The 25,343-nt window shown below is 39.9% G+C and overlaps 1 protein-coding gene across 1 annotated transcript; it reads right to left on the minus strand.

Annotated features, from left to right (window-relative positions):
- Positions 1–1,499: 1,499 nt before the first annotated feature.
- Positions 1,500–24,869, minus strand: mamdc4 (MAM domain containing 4; the record flags this gene model as incomplete). Its single annotated transcript, XM_080420201.1, has 28 exons — positions 1,500–1,538; positions 1,920–1,991; positions 2,514–2,698; positions 3,263–3,374; positions 3,900–4,024; positions 4,590–4,715; positions 4,967–5,116; positions 5,373–5,463; positions 6,237–6,364; positions 6,835–6,972; positions 7,324–7,537; positions 8,621–8,748; positions 9,155–9,289; positions 9,421–9,525; positions 10,388–10,496; positions 11,291–11,430; positions 11,740–11,874; positions 12,221–12,319; positions 12,649–12,765; positions 13,186–13,279; positions 13,714–13,869; positions 15,198–15,304; positions 16,030–16,185; positions 17,454–17,579; positions 18,343–18,576; positions 19,393–19,518; positions 21,420–21,512; positions 24,779–24,869. The coding sequence occupies 28 exons, from the start codon at positions 24,867–24,869 to the stop codon at positions 1,500–1,502; spliced, it is 3,531 nt and encodes a 1,176-aa protein (XP_080276327.1).
- Between the last annotated feature and the right edge of the window lie 474 nt (positions 24,870–25,343).

Below are 25,343 nucleotides of genomic sequence, written 5' to 3' on the forward strand. Positions count from 1 at the left end.
TCTCAATTACAGGATTACAATCAAATTGAATCCAACATTCATCCATAACTTCATATCATGTTCTACACAATTCAGACTTTTACTAACCAGTCCAAGATCACAAGAGATCAACTTCCTGGGTCCGCACTTTTGGTTCCACTAACCTTTTCCCTCTCTCTTACTACACAGTAAAGTCCTCAGTGTTCATTTATTCATTTGTAACTTGAGAGCGTACAAATATAAATATATGGTCACATTTCACTGATGGTTTTACTGTTTGCCTAACTTCTCTCTCAACTACTATACCATGACTCCACAGCAGCATTGCTCCCAAAACAACAAGCCTCACTTGAAGGCAACTTCTGCGTGGATTTTACATCTGTTGGCAGTCAGTTCTGCGCTTTATGGGCTAAATTGTAGACCTTAATCTTAAGGAGTTTCATACCATTTCCATCCATACAATGGTAGCCTTTGTCCATCTGACTTTCCAACACGGTCTCATCATAAAACGTGCACTGGATACTTAACGTCGACTTCAAATAACGTAAAGTTCTTCAGAATGTCTGTATAATACGTATGTTTTGCACATCTTAGCATATATCTTACCTATATGCCAAACGTATTGTTCTGTATACTTATTAAGCACACTATCCTTAATATGTTACATTATCTGTACGTATACATAATAAAGAGCTGATTATTATAACTTATTATTGTTGAATGTATTGAAATAAAGTGGTTCTACAACAAATACATAACTTTTTACTCGTCCTTAAATCACTTGATAATAACAAGGCAGGTGCGCCGTCAGCGCGGGCTTGAGCCTCGTGAGGTACACCTGAGCGAGTTGCTAGGCGAGTGAGTGGCCGCGCTGAGCAGCCTTCCTGTGGACCTATACCAACCTGCTCCAGAGGAGGACAGTAACAAAGTACATTTACTTGAGTACTATTCTAAAGTAACACATTTTGAGTATCTGTACTTGTACTTGAGCATTTGTATTTTTGGATTAATTTCAGTCCACTACAATTCAAATAAATGATATTGTACTGACTTTGAAGGCTCCCCCCTTTTTCTAACCAAAGAGCACCTTCCTACTCTGCTATTTATCTTTCACAGACTTTAAGAACGCTGCAGCCCTCCTCTTTTGCTTTTTTCTTTGATACAGATATTGTACTTTTGACTCCACTATATTTCTTGGAAGAGAAAAGGTACATTATGAATTAACCACTTAAGCCCCATTTCAAATATAGTGAAAATTGCAGATCTACAAGCTTTGTCCGCCACTGACATGTTCACAGGGAGAGAGAGAGCTCCAACCCGTAGCCAAATCTATGGCGGCTTCACTATTTTCTCCTTCACAATGGATCAGGGTGTTTTCCGTGAGTGTGCGTGTGTGTGTGTGTGTGTGTGTGTGTGTGTGCGTGCGTGCGTGCAAAGACGACACAAGCAGTTCTGCTGCTGTGATATCGCCTCAATTGTTGAGCGCCACCTTCAGGTGGCAGGAACACCTTTTCCCCGACTCAGGCCACCTCCATCTCCCTCACCACCGGCTTACTCTCCTGTCAGAACAACAGAATTACATCAAGATGAGAACAACCTGCACAGTAACACCAATCAGCTGTGAGGAAAAAAAATCCCCACAGCTGTGCTGTATCTTATAACCTACATTCAGTGAACAGCAGGGATATCCATAAGGCATTGGATTGTGTGTGTGTGTGTGTGTGTGTGTGTGTGTGTGTGTGTGTGTGTGTGTGTGTGTGTGTGTGTGTGTGTGTGTGTGTGTGTGTGTGTGTGTGTGTGTGTGTGTGTGTGTGTGTGTGCGCGCGTGTGTGTGTGCGTGTGCGTGTGTCCTCCCGCTCACAATCCATATAATGAGAGATACACATTTTAATTATATAATTATGCAATAAAATAGACCGTGCATATTTAAATTCCCTTACAGAGGTTGTTACATCGTTGAAGCCAGCCATCATTTGATGATTCTGCACTGGTGGCACAGGCACGCGGTCCTGCTGTAGAATAGTTAAATACGACATTTAGACATTTACACACCAAATAATAGTAGCACTAGTAATACTGTATGAATAGGACTATTTGTACAGGAGATTTTATAAAGTTCACAAAGAGATGCTAGACCTCTCAATGCTCACATAGGGCATTGTTGTCGGGCAGAAACCTTGAGTCTCCGTATTTCAACTCTTTGGGGTTTTTTATTCTGTTTTTACCGCAAATTAACACCCTACTTGTCATACTAATGTGTCACACAAAAGTAGCAAAATTAGTCGAGCTTGTAGATCTGCTATTTGTGAAATGTTTTTAAGTGAAGGGAAAAGGGGTTCTGTCTGTGTGTTTCATAAATATTGAACCAATGAAAAGTATTGACAAGAGCTTGTGACTAAATAATATCTACATTGGATCCATTGAAATACAGGTTATTTTTTCCATTTCCTGACTGTTTTGGACATACACGAGGTTTCCACCTGACACCGACGTTGTACTCCATATAATTTAGTTAGGATGACAGATATACTCACTGTGAGATCAGGCTCATATATTTCATTGGTGAAACCAGCATCTACAGATGCCGGTGGGATAGAATCCATTCTGGCTCTCTCACGTGTTCGCAGGTAGTAGTACAGTAACCCACACAGTGTGCCCACCAGCAACAAAACAACAATGACGGATGCTGCGATACCTCCTTTATCGTCTTTGGGCTTGGCTAAAGGGAGATTGGGTGTTAGATATTGTCTGAAGTAGATATAACAATAATGAAGAGAGCTAGATGTATTTAAACTAATGTTTCATATACTGTAGGGTTGAAATATACAAAAGAAGTAACTTAGATAAATAGGTTGATAGACAGATGGAAAAGTCAGGCATACAGTGGCTATAAAAAAAGCACGCACTTTCATTGACATCTAAAGTAAAACTAGACAGGAAACCCCTGAGATTGCTCCAAAATAAATTAAGCACAAACCGAGAGCTGGTCGCAGTTTATCACAAATTAAGTGTTTATTTTAGGAAGGGCATAATTTGACCTAATTATAGTAGATACAATGTAAAGATAATCTGAACAGATGGTGGCAGATTAACCCAAATTAAACAAAAGGGGTGCATATTTTAAATGTTATCTATAATCAGGATTTTCTATCCTCTGCATACGTGCATGCATAGACACATTTTGAATAGGGTTGAATTATTTTTTACAGCCACCGTATGCATAGAGAAGTTAGGAGGATACTGTATTATTGCCTGGTGGGGAATTTGTATTTTGTTGTCTTACGTGGCAGGATGGATGGATCAGCTATGTTTCCAGCACAGTCGACACCTATGGTGTATTCAATATCATCCAAAGCCAGAACTCCGGCAGAGCCTTTGATTCCTTCAAGCAAAATCTGATAACATATAGAAACATACTAGGATTTAATCAACACTTAAACTACAGTTCCCAACTTTGGTTCCTAGGATCCCCAGTACTGCTGGTTTTCTTGGGACTACTAGTACTGTTGGTTTTCGCAATGCAACATCCTGGTAGGATGGTAAACCAGTTGTACCAAGGGTCCACAGGACCGGGGTTGGGGAATCACTGATCTAAGTTCTATACAGAAAAGCATGCTGGAATACATTACAAGACCTCACTGAAAAAAGTCAGATTTAAAGCCCTGCTAGTGAGAGTTGCAAGGATCTCGGTTCGAAGCACTGTGGTCCGGTTGGGTTTAAGGAGCAGCACAGCATCTAGGGGCCCGATATATATTCAATTCTCTAGTCTTGTTTTCTTTTCAAGTAAGTGGGACATTTCTGGTGGATTCAAAAGGTAGTATCCATTATGTCCACTTTTGTAAATAAGATCAATTCATTCATTCATCCATCTATCATATCCAGACAATATACATTACACTTGTTAAAGTGTTGAGTCTCACCTGGTAATCCTGACTAGAGACGATGTTGACGTCAAAGCGTTGCCACACTCCTCCCACCTCAAATACCACCAGCAGCTCTACTAGTTCACCTTGAGTTCGCTTCTTCACCTTCAACTGGCTGTCAGCTGTAGACGTAAATGTGACAAATGACAGTATACATTAGTATTATGTCCTTCCATCCATCCACCACCACGTCCTAAACATTCTAAAAGACTAATAACCCAGCCATGGATTTTGTTGTGTTGTTGTATTTGTTGCTTCCCGGAGGGTGGATCCAACTGATTTTGGTGACTCCGTAGCCTTTCCTCTAGTGCCACCATTAGGCAAGTTATATAAAATGTTAGTGGGTGGACTGCATTAAACTTGCTGAGTGCATCCATGCTCCCGGGAGGATGAACCCTAACAATTTGAGTGACCCCATGTCCTATCTTGTAACACCACCCTCAAATGTAAACTTTGCACGCAAGATATTGCATAATCCAATAGGAAGATTGCAGGATGAACCAAATGGACCCCCACAGGTCCATTTGGTTTCATTTGTACACTCTCAGAGTTAAATGAACACAGAGGATGTCAAATTGTAGATTGAGATAAAGATTCTTATCAAATGGGGGTCCGTGGCCTAATGCATATGAAAAAGGGGGTCCTTGAAATTAAAAGGGATGAGAAGCACTGGTGTAGAATACTTACAAGACGATGGCTTGTGAGCCCAGAATCTGAGGCAGGTGCCCTTGGTTGGAGGGAGGTGTGCACTCAGCAGCAACGCGTTGTCGGTGCTAGGGGTTCGACTGCTGCCGGGAATGAACAGGAAGTGACCTGCATGGGAAATGAAAACAGATGAGTCTTCTTTTACACCTTGCATTATCTTGGTTGCAAACTATATGGGCGTGCACGCACACACACACACACACACACACACACACACACACACACACACACACACACACACACACACACACACACACACACACACACACACACACACACACACACACACACACACACACACACACACACACACACACACACACACACACACACACACACACACACACACACAATGTTACCTCTCTCTGTCCCCAGAGTGTGGTCATGAGCAGGGGTGAGGTAGTGTGTCTCTGCTTCTTGGCTGGTCAGCTCCCAGTCCAGTTTGTCCTGCTGGTGACTCTGAGTGTTGCTCCAGCCACACAGACCTCGCTCCAGGTTACATTTGGAACCTGACACATAGGATAACACATTGGTTATCAGAGGACAACTCTGGGGTGAGCGAAATGTAATTTAAACCGAGGAGTGCTAGACCAATCTGCCATGGGCTATTTTTTTGTTTGCTGTGGCAGATTCGTCTGCTTTCCAGTCTAGTGGTCCATGGCCTAATGCTGCGAAAGCGTTTGAGATTTTCAAGTGGGCCCTGATCCAGAAAAAGGTTGAGAACCACTGGAATTGATTAAGCAAATAAGAGGCCATTGTACAAACCTTGATCTTGACATGGGTGACCTGAGAAAATGACGTCATCAATTGCAATGTGAGTGTTGCTACCCCCTGCTCCAGCCACCTCGAATTCCAGCTACAGCAAAAAAGTAGAACACTACATCAAGATTTATCATAATAATTTAAATTCTTTACAATAACTTAGTTAAAGGTAGGGTAAGTGATTTTCTTTGGTTAAAATAAGTGTTAAATACAGTAGCTCTATATTCTGATAGTACTCATTGCTATAGAGTGTTTGTTCAGTAAAAGGAGTCTCCTTGTCTCTCCAGCTCTTTATAAAACAGAAAATGCATTTTCGTTTCATTTTCAGTTTCATTTCCAAAAAAATATTTTCTGTTTATTAAAGATCTGGAGAGACGGGGAGACTCCTGTTACTGAACAAACACTCTATAGCAATGATTACTATCAGAATATAGTGCTTTAACCTTTTAACAAAATACTTTTTGTTTTAACCAAAAAATATCACTTACCCTACCTTTAACTTATCCGAAAACAAAATCAGTACATCTGATACTTACGCCTGATTCAGTCTTAGTTGCATGCCGAAAATAGTAGATCTACAAGATCACAACGCGTCACACTGCAACAAGTTGTGAGCTTGTAGATTGGCTATTTTCAGTGTGTGACAACCACTCAATTTTTTTTTAAACAACTTCAGGAAGTAGATATTCTTCAATATACATAATTCAGTCAAAATAAATAATTTAAATGAAATGAAATAATAATGAATACATTGTCTATCCTCTATTGGCAAATGAATGGTACTTTCTATGATCATTATTTTAGACAACTGAAGTGCAAATGAACTGAATCCATGAATGAATTAATGTGATGTCCACTTGTCTGTACCTGCCAGTCCACAAGGGTACTAGTGATGTTGCCGCTGGCATGGCGCCACTCATCTCCCTGGTCCAGGTTATCAGAGAAGACCAGGACTCTCTCTCCCTCCACCGGCTTCATGTACACAGCGAGAGAACCTGGCAATACACATAGAAATGCATAAGAAACTAGGGCTGAGCGATATGAATTCAAATCAATGTCACGATTATTTCAAACTTTTGCCCCGATTACGAACACATGCGCTAACAGTTAATCAAATAAATCAATTTAATTGATTATAAAAAATATGATAAAATAATCTATTTTTGTCTTTAAAAAAATCAATGAGTTAAATATTGATTCATAATCAATCCCTAATTTAGGTATATCCTCATAGGCAAACATTTTCCCAAAAATTCTAAAATAGTGAAAATAGCCTTGTGAACTTGTAGATCGGCTATTTTACCTATTTTTGTACAACACCGATGTGCGACTGAGAGTGAAATAGCACAGGTTAATCGATTTAAAGAAAATATTTTTTAAATACGTGCTTCTCGTTTATTCGAAAAAGCAATCGATAGAATAATCCCTATGAAAATAATGCATAGCTGCAGCCCTACTGTCTTACCAGGATAGTCTCCACCATTGTGGTACCAGAAATGGACACACTCTGTCATCACAGATCCACGGCGTACAGGGGAGGACAGAGTAGTTGTACTTCCTGGCGCGAGGACACTCTTGTCGGTTTCTGCCATCATGTAGAAGCCTACAAGTCGAATATAAGCACAGTATTAGTATAACTGGATCATATCAATCTGCAGGAAGAAGTCTGGTACATGTTGTTGCTTAATAACCAGCTCATTTGCAACACCTTGTAACTGATAGGCTTCAATGATCCAATCCATCAAACAACACCAAACAAGAGTCAAAAGCAACAGCAGAATAAGCTGTTTGGCATTTGCAGAGAAGATTTTGAACATTTTTACATGGGCACAACCCACACACTCAGCAGAACTCAATCTGACAAACACAAACTTCCTAACTTTTTGTACCAAACTGGGGGTCCTTGAATTGAAAACTTTCTGAGATCCACTGCCTTACATAACATCTGTCTCACCCTTTGGAGTCTCCAGAGTGTGGTCTTTTCTAGGTCCATTGGTTGAGGTGCGTCCGTTTCTGTGGAGCCAGCGGGTGGTACCAGAGCTTTTGTAGCCACAATGCTGGCCTTCGAAGGAACACATCCTGGCCACGGAGCAGGGACGGTCCAGGAGAGCCACATCGTCGATGGCCACGCGTCCATCAAAGCCAAAGCGAACAGCCTCGAACACCAGCTGTTCAGAGTTTACAGGAAAGAGTGTGAGTAACAATGTGAACTACATTAACCCTGATGTCCCTATTTTGGGCAAATGTTTTTCAAAACTTTTCTTGAATTCCTCTTTTTTTTGTTCACGTTTATTTTAAATTAAAACATTTACAAAATAGCAAACATACATCTACAAGCTCACAATGTGTTGGGATTCAAGACGGTGTGAGCTTGGAGATCAGCTATTTTCCTAATTCGTCATAAAACTAAGTAAAGGCTTCAGTGGTTGAAGCGAGTCGCAAGAAGAGCTCATAGGTTGGTAATTACCCATGGTGCTCAGCTCACCAAAAATCTAAAGTTTAAACTGTTGGAATCAGCATATCTCACATTTCTGTATGCTATTGAGGTTGACAGATGAGCACAAGGTGGCGCTGATGTACAAGGCCTTGTTTAGAACGATCACAGGGGTTTTGTTGAGGAGGGTTTAAGAAAAGTACTAATACAGGATTAGGGAAGTTACTTCCGCCATGAGCGGGATTAGCTTGGTTTTAAAAGAAAATAAGTTTGTAGCAAACAAAGGCATATGATATTAACATGTTTTGGTCAATAAGATAATCTTTAGCCTGGCATTGCCAGACTGATCACGTGGATCACTCAAAACTTGTTCTCCTCAAAAAGAACTAAGCAAACTTTGCCATGTTGTGTTAACATATTTCACAAGTTCTGGATTTATTTCCACACAACGGCTCGGTTTCAGATAAGGTTCTCACGAACTAATTTGGGCTCTGCTCAGGAGGTAGGTACAGTAGTACTAAGCCTGAGTTCTAGGAACCCAGAACGTACACTTTCAAAATTGTTCCAAAATAGTTAAAATAGCCACCTACAAGCCATCTACAAGCTCACAACGTGCCACGCTGTGAGCTTGTAGATCGCTATTTTATAGCGATTCATTTTATGTCATTTTATGTCTTTTATGACATAGGGGTAGTAGTTCTATAAATAAAAAAACAGAACAGAACTTCACAGGTTCTGGAAAGTTTCAGCAAGGTTATGTTAGGTTCTGGGTTACCCTTCATAGTCGGAAAAAAAGCCATTTCAATCTATACTGTACCTGGAACTTAGAGTGCTGGTTGGGTACTGTGCAGTGGCCCTCATGCCATACATTTCCATGGGCACCAGTTCGCGTCCAGAGCAGATCTTCAAATCCTAAGCCATCCACCGATTTGACATTAAGCATACCTGGATGGGTTAGGTGGAGAACAGCAGTGTCAAGTATGAAGGAAGCAATGGGGAGAAACGGGTGTGTGAAGGTGAGAAAATAGTCATAAGTAAGATGCAGGACAGTCTGACCTTTTTAGTTTGTTTTTACTTTAATTAAGCGATAATTGAAAAGATTCACATAAACCCTAGCATCCCTATTCTGGGAATGTCATATAGGCAATTGCTATTCTGCAAAAAAAAATAGCTGATCTACAAACTCACAACGTGTAGCATCGCATCACTCTATTTTAAAACATTTAAAAAATATATGTTTCAATGTTTGAAACATTTTGACAATAATGACATGCAAATAGGGATGCCAACAATCTTATGAACTTAAAAGAAATACTGCATGTATTGCTGACATTCTTTTCCTCCGGCTCACCTGTCTGCGGCCCATAGAGTTTGTAATAGAACGTGAGACAGCGATCAGTAGAGCTTGCCGCTTGTGGAAACGACAGTAGGCGGCCGATGGCACCGCGCAGTTCTGGATCCCAGACGTCTACAACTAGACTTTTACCTGGATGTTGAAACGAGAGGGAAGGGCATGAGGGTTCAGCGCCTTTTGACACATTATAGACATTTAAGGATACGTTAGGAATGGTTGGTTGGTAGTAGGTAGAAAGACAGACAGACAGACGCCCATCGTACCGATTCCAATGGTGTGATCCATCCCGGGAAGAACTGTCCAGTCAAAGTTATCAGTCTTATCCTGGTACCAGCCACAAAGGCCGTCTTCAAAGTTACATGCCAGCTCTGTCCAAAAGAGAATCCGAATAAGAGCACAACTGAGTGAAAACCCTCAGTGTTTATTTAAGAGAATGTATAAATGGAACCAAATGGACCTGAACTTACAGGTCCATTTGGTTCTATTTGTACACTCTCTGAGTTAAATAAACGCTAAAATATTTTCTTTCATTTATTTTCAATACAAGGCACAGCAAATGTGGACAGTACAAAGGTCACAAGTTCAAAGCAAAAGAAAAAACACAATACATTAAATGAAATTAAATACATTTGTTTGGGAGCTACTGTATACAGTAACTCAGTGTGTGAATATATATATGTTTTATCTCTCTCTGATTTCTGCCTCTTTATCCAGCAACCGGCCTAAATTTAGGTAAAGATGTGCACAACTTACCCATAGGGTGTTACTATTGATGGGGTCAAAGGATGCCCAGTCTCAAGGTAAATGCTTACAGTAGTTTTGTTGTTTCTGTTTGATTCTTTCCTTGTTATTTCATTTTTTCTTTCTTTTGGATTCTATTTAACTATTGGATTCTATTTAACTATTCTATTTGATTATTATTATTTAAAGTTAAAAAACAAATTATAAAATAATTTATAGCATCTTTTCAATGTGATGTAAATTGCCTGTCATTGCATATGAAATATTCAATATATTAAATAAATATATTAAATATTAAATGGCAATAAAAGCAAAAAAATACATTAATCTGTACAAATAAGGCATCACCAAATTAACACCACGCTCTCCTGGTGTGTAAGGTACCTTTGAAGTATGCTAAATACGCACAACCACCACTTATTGCAAGAGCGGTTATGCAAAATCACTCATACCTGTATGTATGTAGAAACACATTTCAGGCTACTGTACCTGTTGGAGAATGTGGCAGATAGTCGGCGTGGCAGTTAAGGTAGCGCACGTCACTCACTTTGAGCTGAGCGCAGTGGCACAGCTTTTTAGCACGAGCTTCAAACGCCAACTAGGGAAGGGAAAGATAACAAAGCCCAACACAGATTGATTCATTATTAACACATTGAGTGCCAAAAACGGTCCGGACCGTTTTTCATAATCCAACCATTGAGGTTTTTTTTCTTCCAAAAATGTTTTTATTTTTTCCTTCACAGCCCCAGGAGATAATTTTTTTCCCCCAATTCTACGAGACCTCTATGTGTGTAATGAGGGGATCACTGAGAGGACTGTGATCACTGAAAATATTTTGTGACTACTTGAAAAAGGTACAAAAATTGTTAAAAACAGCCAGCACTGGCTGTACCCTTTTCTAAAAAACCTCTGTCACTCAATGTGTTAAAGCTTTGTTCAGGCTGCAGGTAAATACAGTATGATTTGTTTCTCAAATCTGATCTTTAGGACCGACTGGCCACACTGTTCTTTGCAAGTGATCAGGTCGGATTTGTGTATTCGGACAACTTTCACCCATCTGCATTGGTTGCTGTGGTAACAACGCGTGAGTAACGCTAAACTTATACTCTGATTCGATGCGTTTGTAGATCTGCTATTGTCAGTGGGCGACATGCATTTCAAAGCACCTAGGAAATAGGAATGTTCTAATTAGATTGCCAAAAAAATGTTTCCATGTGTCTTTTTTGGCTGTTAAGAACTGATAAAACCAATTACAATGTGAATAGGCCATAAGAACATAGCATAAGAGACACAAAGCTCAATAAACTAATAACAGTGTTATGCCTAAATACTTAAGCCATGTCCCTCAAAGAAAATAACTGATATACGAACCAAGGCCCAAATATAGTGTACCTGAAAACGATATTTCCTGGCTCCTAAGGGGACCTCAGCCTTCCTCCATGATTCTGGATCTTGACCCGTCTTTCCACTGTACTCCCAAATCTTAGGCTGGATGCCCAGCTTGCTGTCAATAACCCTGAGGGACACCTCACCTACAGGACCACAAGTACAAAGTTACGTAACCAATAAACCAAGAATATAAATACGTACGGATTAGGGTGCAGCCGTTTCTCAAACTAATTGATTTAATCGATTATAAAAAGAAATATCGATAATCGACAATTTAATAAAGTTATCAATTACAGGCCAAAAGTTTTAAAAACCTTTAAAAAATTGTGAAATAAAAAAGTGATAGATAATAATATTATAATAATAAAAATCGATAGTTTAAGCCCTAGTATAGTATATGTATGAATACTGTAGGTGAGACTATGGAAGTAGTTATGGTAAGTATTGTGTACCAATGTGAATTGGATTTCCAGTCAGAGCATAGGAGAAACTGACGGTACATGCTGGACCAGAGGGTCCCAGGAGGGGAGTCAGCATCTGGGCCTCTGTTAACTGCTGGCCTGGGGCACCGATTACATGCAGGTACTCTGAGAGAGAGAGAGAGAGAGAGAAGGGGGGGGGGGGGGGGGAGAGAGAAAAGTACTGATAAAGTTTAAGAGACAGGTAACTCCTATCTATAATAAAAACCAATTAAGTTGTTAACACACATGTGCGTGCACACACAAATGAGGCATGTGAGAGACATCGAGAGAGTGAGTGAGATAGAAGTACTGATAAACTTTAAGTTGTACACACACACACACACACACACACACACACACACACACACACACACACACACACACACACACACACACACACACACACACACACACACACGCACACGCACACGCGCACACACACACACACGAGGAGCGTGAGAGACTATTGTACCGTTATCAGTCTCATTGTACTTCTCATGCAGCACCCATTGTTGACCTCCTACACTTGCATCAGTCCAACCAGTGCTGCCCCGAGCAGTGGAGAAATCACCTGAGGAGCAGACCAATGTCATTCCACAAATCACACGGGAAAAAAGAATCACAACACTAACTTTGTAACTTTGACAACAAAGACAAAAAATAATTGGAAATGGTTTGAAACATATTTTCAAACACAAAAACTACATGAACAAGAAAACTCATCTATATTCTAAATAACACTGTCAGAATTTGTAACCGAGAGTGTACAGATGGAGCCAAATATACCAGTGAAAGATTATATTACAAATTTACTTTTGTTTAATTGAAAAAGTTACACAGTATGACTTTAAAATGGACATGCAGTGCTTAACTGATGTTTCAATCAGCTTCTGAACTGACCGCAGTTGGCTTCATCCTCTGCATTCTGACAGTCAGGGTTGAAATTACACATCAGGTCGGGCTTATCAGTGCAGGGATGTCCGGGGGGCTTCGGGAAGGTTGCATTAGACTGACTACCTGTAAAATAAGACAGAGTATTTACGGATTTACGAAATTACTTTTCTGCATTCACCCAGCAGATGCAGCTGCTCGGATGGCTCAGGTGAGCGCATGGGGGTTTCCGATTCCCAGACGGCCTCCCCGCCCACTCAGCTACGGCCGCCATCAAGACAGAGATCATCTTACTGTAAAATCCTCAGTGTTCATTTAACTCTGGGAGTTTACAAATGAAACCAAATGGACCCGTGAGGGTCCATTTGGTTTCATTTGTACACTCTCTGAGTTATAAATGGATAAAGTAACACTGATGGGAGTTTATGGGATGGGGGTTTTAGTGTATAGAGGACATACTGTTTCAGATGTTGTCTGTTTTTCAAAGTCATATCGAACAGAAGGCTTGCATTTTCTTGTGAGTGTAGATGATCGAAAGGCTGATACCGTTTATTGCCACCACGCATTCAGGAGACATCATAATGCTGTCAATTGCAATTCCTCCATATGCGAAATCCCTCATTGCTGCCATGAATATAATCTATAAGGAAATAATTGACAGAGAAGAAGGGTGGATACAGTGCGAATGAACTTAATGCCACTTCATACGTGCTATTACAAAGGTCATCTTACAGGCAAGAAACTGAAGACTGTACAGCTGTAAAATTAAAAAAAGTGCTTAGTTCCTTTCAAACACATTAAGACGTCTAGTTTTACACTCCAAGTGTATCTAGTACAATGACTCTCAAAGTGGGGTTAATTTCACTATAATGTCACCAGCTATCTTATGGGAGTCCCTGGCACAACATCTTTTCAAATTGTGCAGCCTAAAACACATCAATTTGCAGGTTCTCGACATGAAAATGTTTCAGAATCACTGATCTTTGTGTACACCAAACAGTAACATATTAGTATTTATTTATTTACATCTTTATGATATATCTTACAAAATTAGACATCTGATCAATTACTCACATGAAAATGGGAGTCAGAGGCAATCTCCACTTCTGCCTTCACCCAAAGGTCCCCCAAAGCACCACCCCTCTCCCATACAGGGTAGATCTTAGTATCTGCCACAAGTACAGTTAGACCCCCGGACCTTGGGCCAAACTGATGGGTGTACATCACCATCTACAGGAGGACAAATGTTCAACACTTGGTTCATGTTACGAATGGGATCAATGTATCTGACATGTACGTTTATATACGTAAAACACGACTCAATTCTCAGGGATTCATTCTCATGATTCAATTGTTAAAACTTGGGTTTAGTAGAGTATTACACTCTTTAATCAGAAGGCCTTTCTCTCAGGCCATGAAGAGGATGAAATGAGTGTAGGGGTGCAACAGTTGATATTACACCTTAAGTAGTTGATCAGACTAATCAATTTAGTTGATTATTAACGATCAATTCGAAAAAATCGTTGATAGCTATTTAAAAATATATATATAAAAAAAGTAAAGTGCTTCAAGGCACCCTAGGCTGATTTTGTAGTTTGTTTTCCACTTCAGATGAAAAAATACAGCAGATAAAAAACATGGCAGACTAGTAAGCAACACACTCATTATTAATTTGATTTGCTGCAGCTGTGTTGCTTACATCACTGTACTATGTGTGTGCTATTACAAAGCACTATAGTACTGTGGATTAAAGGGATATTCCACCGCTCCTCAAGCCAAAATCAGGCTGATCCGGTGCGTCTAAGGAGCGGACACATATATCTGAATAAAGAAGGCGCTGGAGCAACTCGGACGATTTGAGCCTTTTTATTTGGATCACACTATAGTACTGTGTACTATAGTGCAGGGGTCTTCAACCTTTTCAGGCCAGGGACCCCCAAACTGACGGGGAGATGGAGCAGGGACCCCCTACCTCGTAGGTTAGGGGGGGCTACCACATATATTGTATATTTATGTATACAATTGTGTTTTATATTGCCTGCTCCTATACGCACCTGCCCCAGTAGGTGTGCAAAATTACAATTCTCTACAAAATATGTATAAACATATCATGTTATTGTGCATTGTGCCTCCATTTATCTGTTTGCTATGGATTCATGTTATGTTTAAAGACAATTTGACATTTTGGGGGAATTCTTTTTTTTTTTTTTTTTTTTTTCCAAACAAAAATATTGTTTAATCAAACAACAATTTCGCGGACCCCCTGTAGTACCTCTGCGGACCCCCTAGGGGTCGCGGACCCCCTGTTGAAGACCTCTGCTATAGTGCACAGTGATGGTAGCCTGTCATGTTATACCCTGCTGTCGTTTTTTCACCTGAAGTGCAAAACAAACTATAAAATCAGCCTAGGGTGCCTTTCAAGATTACTCGATTAATCAGAAAAGAAAACGATAGAATAATCGTTAAGACAATAATAGGTAGTTGCAGCCATTGCAATGACAGAGCAGATGTATTAAAAAATGAAAAGACAAAGGGCAGGTGTGTGGGAGTGGGGTTACCTTGCAGGGGTGTGTGCTATTGGTAGGCTCAAGGAGAGGACTCTGAAAAGATGCCCAATCAAACCCCTCCAGACCCCCATCAGGCACAGTGACATAAAGGAAGTGACCTGTAGTGGAACAGAATGCATAGTACTATAAGAATAAGAAAATGCATACAAATTAGAATATGAAATATCGCTGTGGTTGACACATGAAACCTTTGCCATGTTTTGCTCATATTTTAAGTGAAAATAATATCCGCCTGACAGTACATTATTATCATGCTTATTACATGGCTAGTTACGTTTTTAAAAAGTTGTATCAATGACACGTGAATGATTGATTACAAAATAAATTTCTTCTGTTGCTATAGCAGGCAAAGAGTGGTCTGTTATAGAGAACAGACTTGCCAGAATGCCTTGATCAACCATTTGGAATCGAGTACTCAACAATATTGTTTAATAAAAAGTGATAAGTGTGTAAAAACAAATGCTAAATGTAGATTAAAAGGCACTGTTTCTCAACATCGGGTTTGTTAAATGAACACTGAGGATTTTAACAACTTAAACCCCAGTATCCGTGTTGTGGGGAAAACGTTTCGCAGAAAATCGGCTATTTTCAGCGAAGACATTTAATGTAGAGTGAAAACTGAAAAGTATAGTATAGAGCCCTGAGGGACTACAAGGTATGGGCTTTAAGTGGTTAAAGTAAAGTGTAGTTTAGGACCCAGAGACAACAAATTGTATCAAATTGAGGTCCATGGCCTAATGCATATCAAACAAGTCTTCGAAATTAAAAAGGTTGAGAATCAGTGGATGATGGTGATATTGCTCATTTCTGAATTGGCACCGACCTTTAGCACTGTTTTTGGAATGGTCCCTTCCTGGTCCTTTCAGAGGATCGGTGGTAGAGATTTTTTCCTGACTGGTCAGCTGCCATTTCAGACTCGAAAAAGACCTTGTGTCCCAACCGCACAAGCCTTTCTCAAAGTCACAGCCCCAATAGTCTCCTAAACACACAAGAAAGCATAATTCCAAAACAACTTTGAATAATACAGTATGAAGAGCAGGGATTGGCAACCTTTTTGCCATGTTTTTATTTTCTATTTTAAGTTTAATTATGTCAACACATCAAAATAAAACTTATTTCCAACATATGCTGTAACAACATTTTTAAGAAACATTTTCTTCAGGACATTGTAATGATCATTTGAATCAGAGCAATAACCCCACCTACCCATCTTATTAATCAGTAAGAGTTTGATTGCCTCTGGCTTGTCTGCTTGATCTTTCAAAGACCCCTCATGTTTAGTCTCAACGTGCTGCTTAAAACACTGGATGTTCGGCAAACATCATTTTCAAGACATAAACAAAACCATATTTGTCTGTCCATGAGCGCTGGAATGCCAGAACATCTATTTGAGCTTTCTTTGCCTTTTTTGCCATTTTTCTCTGAGCCAGAACTGTGTGATTGCGCAACCATCGCAAACTGCTGTGTGTGACATAGGCTACAGGCTCCGAGGTGTACACAAAACTAAATAGACTACGCAAATAGATGGAAGGATTACGTGAAGGAGGTCATTTGCATACAGATAAGAGAAGACATAACTTAATTGAGCACATTTTTTAACAACATTTTATTTAAAAAGAAAAATCCTCTCTCTCACACTTACGATGCCAGTGTGTCAGTGATTACCCTAAGTGTAGGGTAATTACTGGCACACTGGCATACTCCGTGCCAATAGTGGCACTCCCATTGCATGCCCTCTTACCATGTTTATCAGCATGTGCAGTGAATCCTACAACAGTGCCATAAAGAAAGATACCATATATTCCTGGAAATCTATTGCACTTGGCAACTGCCATAGTTCTGTTAGTGAGCATTTTTGATTAACATTAACTCCAGTGTTTCACTACGCATCTATGAATCATTATTCATAGTATGTCTTGTAATGTACTGTATGTAAAATCCAGAGGTGACCGAGCTTTTGGTGCGGCCGGCCTGGGGCTCTGGAATAGCCTGCCCATTCACGTTAAAGCTGCTCAGTCGATGGACACTTTTAAATCACTGCTGAAAACATATTTCTTATCTTTTATTTTATTTTCTCTGGCCTTTGAGCACAGCTGAGACAGGCACCCTAAGACCCTAGATCCGGCCCTACTCTTTCTGTTATGTGCCGTTTCTTTGTAGTAATTAGTGAGGACCAATTATATGACAATATGTTGAAAATGGGCGAATGGCTCCTTTGAGCGTACAAAACATCTCCTGACATCTTACCACATGTCTCCTCATCGCTCCCGTCACCACAGTCATCACTGCCATCACAGACCAGGCGCTCGGCGATGCAGCCCTCACGCTTACATTCCCACGTCCCATTTGCACACTCCTGTCCTGGAGGTGGTACTGATGACAGGGAGAGCCAGAGACGAGACCAACATACATTATTATGACCAATAGACAACATGGGGAAGGAATGGTGAATGATGATGAGGAAGACTGGGATGCAATTTGTTTTAAAAACTAGATTAATACACTCAGTAGAGTGCATACTGTACACTGCACACACTGTAAAATACTGAGTTAATTCAGCTCATAGAGTATACAAATGTAAGTTTCTCTGGATAAGAGCACCTGCTAAATGCCTAAATTGTCAATTGCAATGTAACCAAATGGACCCGTGAGGGAAAGCAATAAGCCACAAGAGGCCGTGGTTTACCGTAGATTTTGCGGATTTTGAGGCACCACGCGGAGAGGAGTGCTTCCGACCCTCTTAGTCGGTGTGGCTTATTGCTTTTCTAAAATGGTTACCATAATATGGTAGCAACATGAATATCATAGACATATCCCAATTAAAACACATTTGAATACAATTTCACTACAAGAATAATTTCTACAATAAAGTAGTCCCTGGCTGTGGCTGCCAGCACAAACCAGGAACCGTCTGTGCAAATGAAATATATATATTTTTTATCTTTGGAGAACCGTAAACTATAGGTCATCTGGGATGGTCAAAGATGAAAGATTATGTAATTTTAACCTTGACCTTTGAACTTTTCAACCCAATCTTCTCCAAGGGACAGCCTATCATTCCCGCCAAGTTTCACGAAAATCAAGACAACAGTACCCTCCACCCGCATTGACACCTGCTTAGGGCGGGACTACTTACTGGGCAGGGCACAATCCAAGAACTCCATGTGGTCAACAGCGACATCACCTTTATTCCCTTCTGAGCGTTGGGAATAGAGGCGGATGTGGAAGGTCGAGTTAATGCGGCCAAGGAAAACGGTGGCCTCCCTCCAGCCACGCACGCTAGTGCTCTCTGGACGCCATGCTATAGTCTCGAGGGAGCCTGGGCGCACAACGGATGCCCACAGCGGTGTGGAACCCAGACCTTTGATACCTATGATGGGCAGAGAGAAAAACTTTGTCAGGTGGCCCCAGGATTTCTCACCGCAAGTTAAACTTTGCGATGTGTAAAAACACACAAAAATGGTGGAAAATATTTCAATAGTCCAACTCCTCAACAAAATCTTAGTAATATATTATTATACGAAATGTACAGATTTTTCTCAGTGCAGCAGTTAACTGAAATTATTTACAGTATGCAGACCCGATTTCTTTGTTGAATTTTACATGTGTATGGCTAGCTCCACAACTACCACAATGATAATTCAATATTACATTTTTTCCACATCTTTATTTCCACAAGTGCCTATTAGAACAATTAACAATAAAATGCATGGCCAACTGCTTTTGAAATTGTGTTTAAATAAGTGATTGAATTGAATTAGTGACAGTAATTCTGCTGGCCTGATCTCCTCAAGCTGGTCGTTCCGAATCCTAGGTCACGGACCACTAGTGTTCCATGGCATAAATACAGATTGTCCAGGGGAAATGTTTAAAAAATATAATGTATTTGCATTTAGCAAAGTGCCTTTGCTAAATGTAAAAACATAAGTTCAAATAATAACCTATTGAAGACCAAATTGAAGAATGCCTTTGAAGTAATCGGCGTAGTGTGGGGAAATGAATAAACAATGCTGATTGGCTCTTTCAATTTAATATACAAGTGGTTTTAAGATCATTCATGTTAGATAGTAATAAAATAAATAAAATAGTGTGTTATGCATTCTTACACACACATAAACATTGTAGGGGGAAAGAAAGGTTGAGAACAACTGTACTAGTTTATGTTGAACAATATACACAGTAGTACCTGAATCCCAGAGGAAGTATTTCAGGCGAAGGCGGCATGTTGGTGCAGAGTCCCGCATTTCTGGTGACATTAAGACTGTAGACTTCGGAGCATCTGACTTCACCGCATTCACTCCCATATAAAAGCCTGTTAAACGTGTTATTGTACATATTATATATGGTTCAGTGGCTCTTAAAGTGGGGTCCAGGGACCCCCAGGGGTCCTTGAGGGGGTTCCAGCTAAATGAGTTGATACAGCATCCTTTTTACCAGTTTAACCCTATTTTATGCTTCAGCTAGTCAAAAATAGCCAATCTACAAGCTCACAATGTGTGGCGTTCCGCGAATTATGAGCTTGCAGATCTGTGTTTGCAAATTCTTGGAAATTTGTGAAAATGTTTGGAATACATTTGAACATTTTTAACACATTAAAATTGCTTATGGGCATCCCTGGCTGACACACAATATTTTCAAATGGTGGTCTACGGCCAAATACATATCAATGTAGGACTCCTTGACATGAAAACGTTTGAGAACCACCAGATAAATACTGTATGCCATACAGTATCAATTCATGCACACCTTATTGAAAATGAACCCCTAATGCTTGGTACAGTAGCATGAGATATGTCAACATACAGTAGCATTCTACCTATTCAGCAACACAGAACTGTAATTCCACTATTCATCTGTAGTAGCTATTGTTTTTCAAGCAATGAACCTGGCTCTCCTTGCCATTGATTGCTTCTAAAGGTCTTGGCCCTGGAATTTAAATGCAATGTACTTTTTCACTCATTGTAAAGAGATATGGATATGGGCATCAGCTAAATCCCAAATAAACAAAAAGGAAATATATTTTTGAAGTTATCTGTGCTGTAGTGTACACAGTCTGTACCAGCCATTTGTAATTTGCAGTTCAAGACAAAAGAAAATGTTTTGATGTATGGGATTAGGATGGGATAATGATTAAGGGATTGTGTATTATTGTCTATCGTGTAAACAGTACTATACCTGAGCTTGTCCCAGTGGTGAAGTCAGAAGAAGGTCCAATGTTTGCGTGACAGGGAGAGGGATTTCCTCTACTATACTTCTGCCATTGATAAGTGGGATCCGTAGATGGGACAGTCCAGCCACAGTTACCGGGTGACTCAAAATCACACATGAAGCCCCTTGCTGTATAGCCTGAGGTTTGGGAGTGGAGCAATAAAAAAGATTCGATATGGTAGAAATAGTAGCACAACTATTGTTATGGTTATGGCACTGTAGCACCAGCAATAGCAGCTTGTTTGAAATTAAAATAATATGCTATAAAGTAACTCGCTGTCTTTTGAAATTGTATGAATTCATTTATATGCTTAATGTTTTAATTTATAAAAAATATCCCATTTTCATATTCTCTATTAGCCTGATAACACTTTGAATGTGTACAATATTACACAGGTGAATTAGGAGACAATTGGGCCCTGAGCACAGACTTGTAAAAGGCTCCCCAACCCCCGTCACCGTCAGGTACACTAACTTGCAGTCAACACCACAATAACAATTTACAACAGGATCTACAGTGCATGTGCATATATAGGCTACACAGAACACCATATTAACACACCGGCATCTCAACAGGATTTTAGAAGAGCCAATGCTGTTGTGCACTTGCTTTTTGCATTATAGATAAACTGGTGGGATAAACATGCACTTAAAAAGGTTATTAGTTTCTGCAACAAACTGACATTTCTAGCATTTGTTATGCCCCCTATGGGTGGAAGTGAAATAGCTTTGGGCTCTGATTGTGTTGTTTATGTGATTCAAATTTGGGTAGATCTGTGTCATGATTTGTGGCTTTTTTCAAAACGGGTCCCTCTCGCAAACTTTCATACGACTAAGTATGAATCGGGCTTTTTACAACATGAATCAAAAATGAGGGGGGAAAACAACACATACAGTAGCCTGCATATATTCTTCAGTACAGTTAGGTAAATGAAACCATACAGATCATAGTGGCCTTGAGGTGATCAAAAACATCCCACAATGATGAAGCTTTAAGAGTCTTACCACACATGTCTTCATCGCTGCAGTCTTCACAGTCACATATAAAGTCACACTTCCCTTCTGGAGCCTGGCAGGCATGTCCTTGTGAACTGACAACTGTGTGTAATAAAAGAGTCTTATCATAAATACTCTCTACGAATAACTGTCGTCGGATAAAAAATTCTGCAAGTAAGGCAAACGTGAAATCACGCAAATCAACAAAATAGGTTGCGTTTTCTTATGGGGTTTTCATCTTGTTTAATATCACACAAGTTTAAATGTTGAAGAATCCATTCCAACAGTTTTAGGATCAGAAAATACTTATTTGTCATTAAACCAGCTGATGTGTGTGATAACAGATCTTTTATTCAAATGTAATTTATCCAACTATTTTCAGATTGCAATGGATGACACATTTGAAAGCTTACTTTTTTTCCCTGTACATTAACACCCTACTCTGCCATATTACAGCATTATGCAAAGGTTGCGAGTAGGGATGTCCGATATTATCGGCCTCCCGATATTATCGGCCGATATTAGCATAAAAATCGATATCGGAAAATATCGATATTGGTTTTTGAAAAAAGAAAAATAATAATTATTTTTAAATAAGTTACAGGAGTTCTTACTGTATGGTGTGTGTGATATGAAATGTGAGCTTACCATAATCACAGTAATCCCCGCATATATCAGTATCGGTTGATATCGGTATCGGAAATTAGGAGTTGGACAATATCGGTATATCGGTTATCGGTAAAAAAAAGTCAATATCGGACATCCCTAGTTGCGAGAATAGCTGATGTGCAAGCTCACAAAACCTCACGATGGGACGTGTTTTAAGCTTGTAGATCTGATATTTTTACCTATATTTAGACAATAAACGTATTAATAAATGCTTGTGACTAACTACATTGGATCCATTGGAACACAGGTATTTTATTCTCCAAAGTATACTGAAAAGTAACGGTTTTGGACATACCATGTTTCTGCCTGACAGCAACGTTATACCGATCAAAGTAAAAGCTTATAGCTTGATTAAAATTCCCTTGATGGCTCAAAGAGCCTTTCCTTATCAGAACTCATTACCCTCAGTGATTTATGATACAGCTAATGTGAACAGGCTCAAAGGCCAGCTGGGAGGCAATGAGTTTAACACCAGTGAAAACGTTATTCATCCAACCAAAGGTCTCTGATTAAGAGTCAAGATCCAAGATCCTGTTCTTTATTGTGACAGCAGCCAGTAATTACAGGATGTTCAGAGGACATAAAAAAAATAACAGCTTTGGACACTGATACCACGCAGGTCTATTATGGGTCAGTAACTAAATAAGGAAGAGTACATGAAAGAATGTATGACTAAACATTAGTTTACTTCTCTGTTCTCTTCTTCCAAGGCAGAGAGTCTTTACATAGAGCCTTGTAATTAAAGGTTCTATAAGTGATATTGTCCGTTAAAATATTGTTGTGTTAAATAGCTCTATATTTAGGTAGTAATCATGACTATAGCGTTTGTTCAATAACAGGGTTCTCCACATCTCTCTTTAGTACACATACAATACAATTTCAGGTGGGGATACCAGTTTCAAGAGAACTCATACAGAATACAGGATAAACAAGTGAAATTTGAAATGAAGAAAATGATGGAACTGGAAAACCAGCTGATAAATGATATTTGTAGGGTTTTCACTCTTGATTGGATTAAATTATCCCATCTGAAAAACTGAACTGGAGAGATGAAGACCTGGTACTGAACAAATTCACTTTCACATACTTTAACAGCATGACATAACACTGAGTGAGGACATTTCTGATTAATGTATGGTTAATGTGCTTCCCAGACTTTATTAGGAGGATCAATGTTATGTGGTTAGCGTATAAAACTTCCACATGACATTCTCAAAAATTCCACAGATATAAATGCGATTCCACACATGTCGCAGCGGGACACATTGTGAGCTTGTAGATTTTCTCATTTTGAAATAATATAGAAATGTTTTGTGGTTAAGCAGTTAAAAGAGTTAATCTGTCTGCTTACCCCATTGAAGTGTGAACAGCAAGATTAGGGATATATTTCCCCAATACAACTCCATCTCCTTGCTTCTCTTCCCTTGGACCAATGAAGGTCTATACACTACCAGTCACCTCAGCTACTCTGAAGAGTCTTTCCTACCTCGTTCCAACTCTCCCTTTCTAGAAGATAACAGCTGGACTTTACATCTTCAGTCATAAAACCATCTCTAGAACCAAGCCAAATGTTGTGCAACGTGCGAAAAAAGTTTTGTAACATAAAAAAGAATTCTGTAACATACCACCTACAAACCACCTAGGAAATAACGTCTCCCGTCTCCTCCAAACTGTATGTTCTAGGACAGTGTGACATCACCAGGCACAAAATTATGTATCCCATAACATCTGAAAACATTATGTCAGACAACATGCATCTAATCATCACCATTAAATACAACACAAGCAAATCTACTGAATTGCACGTCCCTCTATGAACTGTTAGATAAGGACAAACAGGCATACAGGAGCTCTTAACAGTATAGGCTTTCAGGTAGGAAGGGGCCAAACGACCAAAGGACGCTTTTCCCTAGTAACATGAATCTGACATCCTGTTTGGTCTTTGGACAGAGTTTAATATGATTTTGCTCATCTGTTGTCTTTTGAGTTTACAGAGTTCATCAGGTATTGTACTGTATTACACAATAATGCCGAGTGCAATAAGTTGAGTGTGTCCAACGTTATGAGTGACAGCCTGTCACCGCGTGTCAATGCGCGTGTCTGCTGAGGTTTAGAAACTGACTGTATGAAAGTAATGGATATTTTTAACAAAGTTTTAAACTAGATGTAAAATGTATCAAGATTGAGAAACTATTTATTAGCTAAATGAATAGGGTAGGTTGTTTACAAACAAGCTGCCAGAGACAAGCAGATTTGACTCTACTTCTCTCTCTTTATTTTTTTGTGTCGTTTGTTGCACTGAGGTTTGTCCAGTGTTGTCAATAAATTATTAAATTCCCCGCCTATCAGCTCTCCTGGCTGGGCAGAGCAGCTGGCCTGAGCCGCTCGTAGCACCGGGGAAGGCCTTTCTACCTACCCGCAAAAGTGGAGATATGTTGTTTAGTAGTGCAATCTACAATTGCTAGCGGTTAGAGCACACGCCTTTCGTGCGGATGGCATTGGTCATGGGTTCGAACCCAGGGCATGCGGTCGCAACGGGTTCCTAACGCCAAATCAAATGTGTTCAAATCTGAGCCAAGTTTCCAGAGGAGGCACGTCTGAAGCCTGTCCTGGACGGGAGTCTGTCAAGATGTAAAGAAAACCCAATGATGATGATACAGCAGCCCGTTCCTGTCCATCTCAAGTCTGTGCCTACTAGCCCACGCCCAGCGAGAGCTCCGGTGGTGTGAGTGCATCAAAGCCAGCAGGTGCGCTCTCAGACAGGGAGATGTACAGACACTCAATGCTCATCTGTGTCAGCTTGTTTGTAAATGATTTATACATTTGTATGGGATTTCTCAATCTCGATTAATTTCAGAAATACAACTGATAGTTTAAAACTTTGTTATCAATATTAGCTACTTCAGTAGAGTAGTCTTTTTTGGCTTGTCGCTCTGTGCAAAAGCATTAAAGTTGAGCTTTTCTCAACTATGACGCTTACCTTCTTGCTGGCTCAGCTTTGCTTGGCTTTTAATACCTTAACTGGCTGGTTAGATATGTCTGAAATGTGTGCTAATGCATTGTGGAATCTTGCACAGTGTCAGTGGAATATTATTGGCACTCACCCATGCCGATAGGCTCACAATTCTTGGGAATCTCAGCTCTGAAGCATTTCATTTGTGCCTGCATGGAACTCGGAGAAGACACTGCGCTGGGTAGTTCTTGGTTGAGTGAGCCCATTGAAATAAACTAGATGCCTTTGTGTTCAAAATACATCTGATGACA

This window comes from Gymnoscopelus braueri, assembly GCF_963280865.1.
Source record: "Gymnoscopelus braueri genome assembly, chromosome: 22".
NCBI lineage: Eukaryota > Metazoa > Chordata > Actinopteri > Myctophiformes > Myctophidae > Gymnoscopelus > Gymnoscopelus braueri.